The following is a 12269-nucleotide window of genomic DNA, read 5'->3' as shown; positions in this document are numbered from 1 at the left end:
AACTATTACATAAACCCTAGAGGTTTTCAATAGTGGCTTATAGTGTTAAACCCTGTTTCAAAAAAATCATAGTGAATAAATACACAAAAAAAAAACAGAAATCACCCATGACTCAGGAATAAATATCTGTGTTCATCACACAAATAAATGCCCTTACCAGGATTTGAACCCGGGACCATCGGCTTCATAGGCAGGGTCACTACCCACTAGGCCAGACCGGTCGCCATAAAAGAATGAGAGAGTTGCAAGGATTGTAACGTCAGAAGAGATTGTAACTCTTACTTACTTCACCTAATAAAAAGTATTTTGTATTTTGAAAATAGAAAATAGGTCCCAAAAACTATTTGAAATAAAATACAAAATAGTTTTCTTTAAAAGGTATTTAAATACAAAATACAAAATAGGTATTTTGCATTTTGTATTTGCATTTTAAATACAAGTATTTCAAATAAGTCACATCTCTGGTTTTATGAAATGACATATTACTAATTGATGATGAGATTACTAATGAATTCACTTCAACAGGGTGTTATATCCCCAGCGCCTGCTCCTTTCAGGTTTTTGTATATATTTTAATTATTTTATTTCATTTTTAAATAGATCTGACCATCCGTCGTAAAGGGCAAAGAGCAGCCAATTCCCAAATACTTACTATGGGTTCCCGTTTAATGACCTCTCAGTCTCATAGTCTGATTTGCATTTTCATTATTATATTTATTGTTTAAATAACTATCCTGTCAAAAGCAGAATATCATCGATTGATTAATGTCAGATTATTGGCAGTTTCTTGTAATTTACAAGATTTAAAAGGTTTCCTCAGTTTCAATATATCCTATACCTATAAAACAGTTGAAACTGCCGTCAGTTCAAAGAAAAATGTAGAGCAGTTTTTCGGGACTCCCCTAAAATGATAGTATCAGCTACCTCTTTGCTGTTGGTAACATATTTGTTTTTATATTTTACTAATGCAATGCTACACCCTGTAGAGGCTTCATGGCATGATCCACAGGTTGAAACACAACGACGTCGACGTAGAGATTAGAACTTTTTATTGCTTCCGGGAGACTAGAGTCATGCTTTCAGCATAGCGCCTAATTAAATAGATTCGTATTCAATATTAAATTTAACGGTTAGCGATTAATCATTACCGATATGAACCAATGTATCCAGGATGCGGATCTCGCTGAGCCAGTCACTTCTCCAAGGCTTTACCTGCCCGCGTACGACACACGATCCTGCCTTTCTAAATACCTACTCATTATTTTGTAGTTGCTTGCTGTGACGACAGCATTTGCATTTCATGATTCATGACCATGTCCATGACTTAGTTTAATTATTCACTTGACGCGTTACGAAAGTTAAAGCAATTTTCCTTAAAATAGGTATTTTCTTGATCCCTACTTATTAAAAATGCGAATGTAACTTGTCTGTTACCTCTGCAAGATTAAACCGCTGAACTGATTAGTCCCGGGAAAGTACAAAGGATGGCTTTTATCACAGAAATCATGCCTTAAGAGATTGGAAAGGGGGTGGAATTTTGTATGGAAGTGGGATATGAAAGTATTTTATATTAATACAGAAAGTAATTTTTGAATAGGTTAAAATTATAGATAATTTTTCAGCTATCAAGCTGCTGTCTTCTTTTATTAGCCGTAGGTACTTATAGCAAAATACATTTTATTTATAAAGACCTTATTTGGCTAAAATCTTTCATCTACTCACATCATAAAGCTCCGATAAACTACTCCGTACAATAATTTTGCATCATACAATAATACTATAAAACGTTGTGCTCCTGCAATCTATTTATAATTATAACGGTAAGACACTGTCCGTGGTTGTGACACTTTTGGAGTGAAAGTTGTGAAGTAACGAATCTACTCATATATTAAGAACTAGAACTGTATTTATGGTCAAAGCGTAGCTCATTCAAGTACCATTCAATTTCATAACTGTTGTTTAACGAACATTTAAGATTTATCTCGCGTCTTCACCCACGAATTTAGAGATGGAATTTAGACCATGAAAGTAAAATGTTATTGAACCGATTAAATTTATTACTTAACTGGGACCTCGACGGTTAAGTAGAATACCGAAGATAATGATTGATGTTCTAATAGTTTGATTTTATTAACCAAGTATTATGAAACCGATGAGACAGGCATTCACCGAGAGCAAGTAAAGTAGAACGAAACAGGTGTTACCCCAGCCAAAAAAGTGTAAGATGTTTATTAATATGATGCTGCATTGTAATTATAATTATATCAGTGATTTTCATTGATATCGTATTGCGCGAGCATTAGGCAATAATGAAGTGCATACCTACTATGTATGATATAAGTATTTGAGAATAGTAAAGTGTGTTAGATACGACTGAGCGTTTGTTTGCTCAACTTTGTAGGGGACTTCAATGTCCACGCAGATATTCTTACCATTGTCAACTTTCTGACAAAAGTAGGTTAAGTGATTGTTAATTATTATGATTTAATTATGATTCGTGATGGAAACAGATACGATCTAATGAGGTATCTACCAAATCACTCGTTTATTGTGAAGTCCAAGGCAACCGCATGCTGGAGCCGTATCGTTAACTTTGTTAAGGTCATTCTTTAAACAATATGGGTTCGATAATTGTTTTTATCAAATTATGACTTGGTATATTAATTTGTAACATTTAGACAGACATTATTGACTACCTATTGTGCTGCGCCTTATCAAAATTAAAATAGTACTTATTCCTTTTGTGGCTGTTATCCTCCCTTGGTGGATTTCGAAGTTAAGTCTCGAACAGGTAACAGTTACCAATAAGTAAATCGTACAAACAATACATCTATTAGAGTTAACCATTGCCGTTTTGAAGGGAACGGGCGCAGGTGCAATTTTTGTATTTTGGCATACTATCTACTTATTGCGGTTAAGTGGAGATATGCGTATTAAATCGATTAGTGGAAATTAATCCAAATTTAAATTAATTTGAATTTATTAAGGCTAAGATTAGGCTGTGTTATTGGGTCCAAAATATGAACAAAATTCCTAATGACATTAAATTGACTGAAAGCGACTCAATATGCGCTAAAAAACAAATATTTACTTCTAGACCAAGCATGTCTGTCGATGATTCTATGAAAGTAATAAATAAAAAAAAATTGTGTATAACTAGCATAATTTCAAATGTACCTGTGTGACCTGTAACTGTAAAGTACCAATAAAGAAACTGGACCTGATTTGCCATTCAGATCCTATATAATTGTATACGATTTCGATCCCGACTCTAAACTCTGGTTTCGGCATATGAGAGATTAAGCTCAAATAAAATTTTAAAGATAACTAACGTGTATAAACCTCAAGTTGTCTGAAATAAATTTATTTTGTTTCAGTTATACCATCTATAGTTACATCAATTACGGTGTCATCAAATGGAAACAGCCCGGAAGTCAAAATGTTTGGCGGAATGATGGTCGACATGCAAAAAGGCTTTATACCAATGACACCTCGCTCGGAAATGACCCCAGCGGCTACGACTAATTACACTAAAAGTAGAAAAATCAATCAAATAAATTCTACAAAGCTTTCCATAAACGAGAGGTACAGGAGATTGATACCTTACATGACTTTCTACTATGCTAATGATTTAGTTACGCCTACCCCAGAATCATACAAAAACGTTGAAGTTGAAAAAGCCCAGATAATTGAGAGCAGTACCGTTGGTCAACTGCCGGATCGTCAGCCTAAGAAAATAGTTTATTCAACCTATAGAAACATACCTAGATACCAAGGCAACAGGCTCACCCATTACAATATAGCGTCAGCAAATCCGACTAAAATTTACAAGGAAGTAACTTACAACCAGGCACCGAAAGTACCAAATTACAATCCATTTACATCTGAGCATAGTCATTTAGAAAATCAGAACTATGGAAGATTAACTCAGACACTCAACTTCAAACCAATAAATATTCCGGAGATAGCTACCACTCACAAACCGTATTTAAATCTACAGCAAAATGACGATCCCGTTAACATACAGTATTATTTTTCGGAAAAAGACCACGCGCCTAAGTACAAATTAGTGCCTTACGATCAAACTCCACCAGTAAAAGTGTTACCGCACAATGATCAGGTTTATGACGCTCCTAAAAGACCAATCGCAGTGCCTGTGATGGTATCCAAGGAACCAGTTTATATAAAGCCTAGACCGAGACCTCAATATGTGTATGAAAATGTAGAAGTCCAGCAGCAAATCGCGAGGAAACAACCATCGATAGTCTCGGAGAATTATTACGAAAAGCGACCTAGCATTGATATATCAAAGCCCGATATCCTCGGCGGGTTTAAACCTATTGTCAGTTACACTCAGACTACAGAAGCTCCAGCTTATACGACTTTGCCTGATCAACCACTGCCCCATTTTGAAAGTCAGAAACAGCATCCAGTTCAAGTATTTGAAACGACATCCGTTCCTGATGTTAACGGTTATAGGCCGAACTACTATGAGTATATCGTTGAACAACCCACTTACAAACCTGTACATGACAGCCCTGCTATTCCAGCAAGCACAATGACGATAGGAGATCTGTTGAACTCATTGCAATTGAATAAATCAATTCCCAAACCTATAACGAGAGAAAATGTCGCATCTTCAATAAGGACGTTACTGCAAGTGCTGAATGCATTAAAAGCGATGCCACCGCAAAATGAAGTAGAAGTGCCCGTATTAAGTACGCCGAAGCCATTCGTTGCACCTGCAGCAGTTGAAGTGACAGTAAAACCAGTGATAAATGTTACCCCAGCCTCCGTGGCAAGTGCAGAGGACCTCCATGAAGAGCAATATCTAGCGCCTGTTAACCAGCCCTCGCAACATATCGATAGTGATGGTAAGTAACTACATAAACACTTCACAAAATAATTATTAATTTGTTATTGTTTTATAGCAAAGCCAAATGCAGCATAGCTTGAATGAAGAAAGTTAAGAGTAGCACGCAACCGTCGCCAAAAAGCCGCTCGCATACAATCGAAATTACGCAATCCTTTTAAAACGACATGAAGCTTAGCATAAACATTTACGTATAGTTTATCCACCTTCTTTATAGCAAACAGCAATAAGACTTGTTACAATAGCATTTTCATTTCGGAAGGTGATATCGTAATACGAAGAAGTGAATTTAAGTCACTACCCACTAAGCCAGACCGGTCGAATTTAGACCTAAACACAGTTTTTATCAAAGCTTAAAATGATTTTTATGTTCCTTAAACAAAAGATATCTTCACACTTGCATAGGGTTGTCAAAACTGTAATAATTAGTAAAATAATGAAACAAACACTGTCCTCAAACCAAACGGAACGATCGTCGATCGGAGTTCTAAAACTTCTCAGTCACGCCTACGTGGTTATGGCAAAAGTGAGAGAGATAGTGATATAACCTTGGTCCTCAGTTTGGTTTGCAGATAGTATAAATAAACCAGTTCCAGCGGAATACTAGTTAGAGATTCCTGATTATTGCAACCCTACCCGCTAATATTTATTATGGCATTTGTAATTTTAAGTGTGTTTTGACATTGAATCAAAGAAATCATTTGACGCTCTTTTTACAATAGATAACTAATTAGCTTATCTTTATATTTTTATGGCTCTTTAATATTGAATCGCCGGACGAGCTATACTAGTTTTCGTTGCAAAGTTATAGAAAGAAAATAGAGCGAGTAGAAGTGTTGTATGTAAAACTTCTACTCGTTCTAATTTCTGACCATCCATCATTCAACGCGAATCGATCTATTGCAACTGTGACAACGTCACTATTTGCACTTTAAGGTTTACAACCATAACCAACCTTTAACGTTCTAATTTTTTTGTAGTAAAGACCCACATATACCCAGAAATCACAAATAATACCGTCGCTATTTTCAGATTATCGGGGAGAGGTAACGAGTTCTCAGTCGTTCCCGCTACGACCGCATTCGGACGACGAGGGCGGTACGCCAGGCCGGCCGGGAGTGGACTACCCCGTGCTTACCGTCATCCCCGCCACCGCCTTCAACTGCAAGACGCAGCGCTACAAGGGCTTCTTCGCGGATCCGGAGACTCGCTGCCAGGCAAGTTGGAAGTTTTGTTTACCTGTATTCAGTTGAACGATGGGTAAAAAATACTGGACCCCATAGATGTGCACTACTCCGAGTTCACAGCCATCCCCGGCAACGTCTACGATTTCGAAATGCTACAAAGGCTTCGAAAGGCTACGCAAGAACATATCGTATGAAATCGCTAACATTTAATTCTGAGGGCTCGTTTATTACTTCAAACAGCTGGAATTTATTTAGCTTATATCACCGGAAAATTGGCCATAAAACTCAATGAAAAAGTATTTTGTCAGTGTTGAAAATTAAAGCCGTATTAAGGTGTAGGTTCATCCGCTTTAACCGGCGGATACCTGATTTAATGATAGTAAGTTCCGAAAAAATCATTGGTATGAGCCAGGATTTGAACCCGCGACCTCCGTAGTCGATTTTATTTTCGCAAACACTCGATTTTTGTATCATTGTGGCCGCCGTGATCAAACTGTGTTTATTTAAATTTATTTAAAACATCGGTAACAGGTCGGAAATCAAGCTCGTTCAATAACATCGTGCCAGACTCTGTCCAGAATAGGTACCTACGTCGAATTTGCAACATGTGTTCGACTATACTGGAAAAATTTTTTTTTACTATATTTCCAGGTGTGGCACTATTGCGACTTGAACGGTGGACAGGCGTCGTTTCTATGCCCCAATGGCACGATCTTCTCTCAAGCCGCGCTCACGTGCGACTGGTGGTTCAACGTGCGCTGCGCGTCTACGGCGCAGCTCTACGTGCTCAACGAGAGCCTCTACAAGTACATCCTGCCGCACTCGCCCAAGTTCCCCGAGGACTACAGCGGGCCTCTAGTCGATAAGTAAGTTTAACACCGTAGTCTGTGCTTCTGAAGCAGCGCTCACGTGCGACTGGTGGTTCATCGTGCGCTGTGAGTACACGGCGCAGCTCTTCGTGAGCCTCTACAAGTACATCCTGCCGCACTTGCCCAAGTTCCCAAAGGACTACAGCAGGTCCCTCTATTCAACTAGTAAGGTACAACATTTTTGCCTATGCCACTTTCACCCGATTTGAAAATTATACTTAACAGGTTGTTATGTCGTTATTTCAGATACCTTACACTGAAGTTTAAAGAAATGGAAGAGCAGTTCAAGAAAAACAAAAACAAGAGTACAGCATCCGAAAAAATTGATTCCGACGGGAACGTGTCCACCGAGGTATCGAGCGAGAAAAGTTCAGAAGAGAGCGACGAGCAAACAGACAAGAGTGAAGTTAGCGTTAACGAGTCAAGCGTCATTGTGGCCTCGCCGGGCAGCAGCGGCAATGTCCAGAGGCTAGAGGAATAGTACTACGTATAAAACAGTAAGGCGCATGACACACTGCATCCGATTCGCACGTCGCGTCCGATGTTTGAGCGAGACACCGCTATGTGCGTATATAGCGACAACTAGATCTCACGTCGGCGACGGCGACGTGCGAACTGGATGCAGTGTGCTAAGCGCGTCACTACATTTAATTTTTGCAGCATTTTTATCCAAGGTCCATCAGAACAATGACTTTGCGCCGAATATTAATAGACGCGATAGGGTAGGCTAGGCGTCATAGACTGTGATAGAGCTATCTATAGATAGGCTCATCGGTTTTACTAATCTATACATGTATTGCGTAAATCATATTAGCATTGTAGTCAAATATGCTTGAAGGTCGATAACTAGACATTATGATTTGCCATTTGAAGTTAATATTTATATTTGAATAAGTTTGCCGCGGAGACAATAATTTAAGGAATTAAACTTGCCATATTTTGCCATGTTTAATTCGGATATTCAGAGCTAAATGAAATATGATTAGGAAATTGACTGTGTATGTGTTGTAATAGTTACTGTATTGTGCGTGTATGTGAATGACGAGATATTTTATAATGTTGTAATTTTTGTATAGCTAGGTAAATATTTAATTGTATTTTATTTAGTTACTAATTATAACTAGCGCTCTATATTACACCTGCCCTCGATAGTAAATAGAAATAATTCGTAATAATTGTAATTTTAAGGAAGGTACCTACATAATGCCTAATAGAGAGGCAGAACTCCTAAGCTATTTTAGTTCATATTTTGTGCAATAAATTGTGTTATTAAACGTTATGCCTTTTTCATAATAGGTGGATATTGCCACCTTACCAGAGGTAATAAGCAATGTACATACCGATAACTGAGGTATCGGTTCGGTCCATGGGGCCTAATTCCCGGTGGATAAGAACTTATGGGCAGGCTACATAGCTTGAAAAACCGATAACCGTTGGGCCAGAAAAGTCCTAGAGAGGCGGGTTAAATGGAGACAAATGTCGGGCAGCCACAGGCCAGGTGGACAGGGCTATAACCACGAAGTTCGAAAAATTGCTATTTGCATCCCTTTTGCAAGTGTGATAGGGAGGGAGATAGCAAATTTTCATTTATCGTACTTCGCGGTAGGGGTTGGGTCTTTGGGACCCCGTGGGTGCAGTGTGTAAATACGTATTCCCGGAAATGGACGTTCGCAGAAAGAGGCATTGGAACTAGACATTCGGGGAAATAGACACTCGTGGAACTAGACGATCAGGAAAATAGACATTCGTGGAAACAGACATTTAGGGAATTAGACATCATGGACCAAATCGGTAGGAATAAATATATACATTTTATTACCTACTTTTAAAAATTCGTCCCTATACTTACCTCGGTGTCATAAATAAAACTTCAATAATACAGGTTAATACAAAATGGGCTGCTAAATTAACCCGCCGCACTTTGATATTCTACCATTATATTTTGCTGTGGTACTGTAACCCGTGAGAAGCGCAAACCACTGCGTCCTTTACAGTAGGTACATATAAATGCTATTGATATATTATTTTTTTCCAGAAAAAACACCTATGTTGATACATGATACAATTTGAAGCTATTTACTTGTAATACGTGCCGCGAGACGTGGTTAAAGTTAGTCGAGTTATTGGAGCCCACCTTGTAATATTTAAACTAAAATTATAGTACATTGTGCAACGAGGGGGGTAAGTGAAATGTAATCCCGACAGCCGGAGGCTGGAGGGAATTAAGACCCGAGTTTGCAATATTCTTACCTCCGGAGTTACACACAATGTTTTTCATCACACTTGCGATGAAAAAACTAAATTTTAAGCGAAATAATTTTTAAATACGGTGACATACCTATCATACATTCGTCCGCCATTTTGTAATTTCTTGGCAGGTGAGGCATCGAAGGCACAGACCTATTCGGCATTCAGCCACGATTGAAAATTATGTAAAAATATTTTAAACGGCTTTTATTTATTTATTTATTTATAACTCCCGCGAGAACAAAATAGGCCTTTGTCCTTCAGCACACCTGCATGAAATAAGATCTTTTTCGAGCAAGTGTGATGAAAAAATAAATACCTACCTGTGATAAATGACAATAAACACAAAATAAATAGGTAGGTATTTAGTAATCGTTCTTGCTAAATATACCGAGGGACACAAATTGAAACAACGACGTAAGTAATTAATGAAAGATGAATTTATTTACACGTATGTACCAAAATCTTGCGCTATCTATTACGCGAAGATAAAACAGCATAACATCACATTCTGAGTCAAAGTTTATAAACTGAAATTCGACACAGCTATTGTAATTACCTATTTGATAACAAAATTAAACATACTACAGATAAAACATAAAACGTTAATTTGTTCCTACCACATTCAGTGCACAGCAACTCCCGTCACCGTTGGCGGGAAACGTATTTATTTCTGAACAGATAGGGACCGCGCGTGTTGGAGGGTCTGCCATCTTGTGGCCTGAATCGGAACCATAAACATGCACATGTACACGTCACGTGTTTTCTTGTGCATAGCAGGTTCTGCCATCTTGTGGACTACATCGGAACAACAACATCACATTTACGCCTCGCGCCAAAAATCTGACGGCTCTTGTGCTGCCTCCTACAGTTCATGCACACTTCCTATACCTACTTACAGTAAGGATGACATTACTATTTGACAATGTAGCGAAGTGATTGGAATTTATAACATTTTGAAAATGGAATGGTATGGAGAAATAGCAATAGGTATCAATTATTAATCTGATAATGTCATTCTTACTTGCTGTCTGGTCTGCATATGAATTTTGCGCAGCGCAGTTATTACATTCTTAATTTAAACATTTACTTAACTACTCGATACTGTAAGTTACGATGACTGATCATTAAATGAGAATTAGATAGATATCAATGTGTTTATAGGTACACGAAACGCTGGTGTTGGATACGTTTGTCATACACGATGACGATGACCAATATTGGTTACAACCATTACAGCTAGTGTAAACATTTACTTTAAATACATCGCGTCACTTGCTCACAATGCTTATACAAAAATATCTTATGGGACGAAAATTCTTAAGACAGAGGTTTATTAATTTTCGAAGCATGCGGCTCACGGCCGATTTAGGTACTTTCGAATTTAGAAACGCATTTCCTGAATATTTTCTATCTAAATACCTAAATACTTAGTATTGTACAGTCAGCGTCAAATACTTCGTAGCAGTCAAAGTGGCCAAATAGTTCGGTACACCATACTAAATATATGGTGTACCGAACTATTTGGCTACTTTGACTGCTACGAAGTATTTGACGCTGACTGTACCTACGTAAAGTAGAATTTTTGTATACTTATTTACAGTCAGGTCACGCTTCATAACATTTACATCAATCACAAGTTGTTTCCATTTCAGTCTTAAGGTGTTAAGCCTCGCTTTCCCTTACATCTATTGTAAATCCTAGATACTGTTGATCATTACCTAACAGTTTGACACTCAGGGCTGGATCTCCGCCTAGGCCCACAAGGCTCGGGCCTAGGGACTCGGGCAACCTACCTAGCAATAGTTTTGAGATGGAGAAGGGGGCCCTCCTAAATTCTAAGTCCCATACCAAGTGCCTGGGGGCCCTAGGTCTCTAAATCTAGGCCTGTTGACATGACACTGATTTTATTTAATGTTCCTACATGTAAAATGGGAAATTTCTATTATAGTGCCTAATATAATCGTAAAACACCATCGTTCTAGTGATTCATTAGCACATTGAAAATGATTATGTTGAACTCAGCTATGCAGAGTCAATAAGTTTATGGCGCCGCATCTGAGAATATTTCTCTAAATGACGACAGGTTTCTTAAATTATGCTGCCATGAAATCCTGAAGTGGTTTCATGTTTACATCTCACAAATAATTAAACATACAGTAACGTTAATATACGTTGGATTTGAATTCTAATACCAAGTGCAGAATGGGTTTAACGTGTCAATCAGATTGGTTGGTTAGCATGAAACGTACTTACCTTTACCCTAGGTATCTATCTGTCCCACGAAAGATTATTATAATTATGTGCACAAACTAGTGCAACTTTAGAATCTAAAGTTTCATCTGGACAACCCATGTAATGAATAATTTACCCTGTTTATAAAAGCATATTAAAACAAAACCTTACCTAGGTATATAGAGCAATAAAACGCACAAAACGTGCGGTATGTATTACCTACTTACGTTACAATGCAAAATGCATGTTCAACATCAATACTATCTACGAAAGTATAACGATAAAAACGAGCCATCACATCGATGGTATACGCCTTAAATTCGTGGTCACGTATAGAGCAAAGTAGGGGTCGGGTCGCGTTCGTGTAGTTGATTTAATGTTTGAGCAGCAAGGCGGCATGCTTGAGACGAAGATGAGAGCGCAGTGTGTCGATGCGGCTGTAGGTGGCCGGGCAGTAGGGGCACAGCGAGCGCTGCGCGGTGTGCGAGTGGAAGTGGTGCCAGCGGTTGGAGACCTCCTTGCCGCAGGACTTGCAGCGCCAGAGCGCGGCGCTCTCGGCCGCCGCCACGAACATGCTGTGGTACGAGTACTGCGGCGCCGGCGCCGACACCGCAGCGTGCAGCCGCTCTGCAACAACCCGCCTCCATCTCACTACAATACCTGGCGTTTTAGTACGACGCCAACTTTTTAACTTACTATTTTAAGCGTAAGTCAATCCTAGGGACGGGTTACATCTACGATAAAAAATGTGACACCAATGGCTCAATTTTTTTTCCACCTACGTTAAAATTTAAACAACCGGTCCTAAGGGACATTCCAGGTTTCCAGGCCATTAAGTACAATCGGCGTCATCGAAAT

The 12269-nt window shown here is 38.6% G+C and overlaps 2 protein-coding genes across 2 annotated transcripts in view; one reads left to right on the top strand and one right to left on the bottom strand.

Moving 5' to 3' along the window:
* The window catches only part of LOC133515993 (uncharacterized), a 31951-nt gene extending 23748 nt beyond the window's left edge, over positions 1-8203 (top strand). The window contains exons 2-5 of the mRNA XM_061848650.1: positions 3378-4874; positions 5906-6090; positions 6712-6926; positions 7176-8203. Coding sequence (XP_061704634.1) covers positions 3378-4874; positions 5906-6090; positions 6712-6926; positions 7176-7410 — 2132 coding nt within the window. The 3' untranslated portion in view covers positions 7411-8203. The remainder of the gene's footprint in view (positions 1-3377; positions 4875-5905; positions 6091-6711; positions 6927-7175) is intronic.
* A 1391-nt stretch (positions 8204-9594) lies between these two features.
* The window catches only part of LOC133515994 (sex determination protein fruitless-like), a 104637-nt gene continuing 101962 nt past the window's right edge, over positions 9595-12269 (bottom strand). Inside the window, exon 10 of the mRNA XM_061848659.1 lies at positions 9595-12038. Coding sequence (XP_061704643.1) covers positions 11785-12038 — 254 coding nt within the window. The 3' untranslated portion in view covers positions 9595-11784. The remainder of the gene's footprint in view (positions 12039-12269) is intronic.

The sequence above is a fragment of the Cydia pomonella genome, chromosome 3 (genome assembly GCF_033807575.1).
Source record: "Cydia pomonella isolate Wapato2018A chromosome 3, ilCydPomo1, whole genome shotgun sequence".
NCBI classification, from domain to species: domain Eukaryota; kingdom Metazoa; phylum Arthropoda; class Insecta; order Lepidoptera; family Tortricidae; genus Cydia; species Cydia pomonella.
The sequence above is the reverse complement of the archived record's forward strand: the minus strand, read 5'-3'. Positions and strand labels throughout refer to the sequence as shown.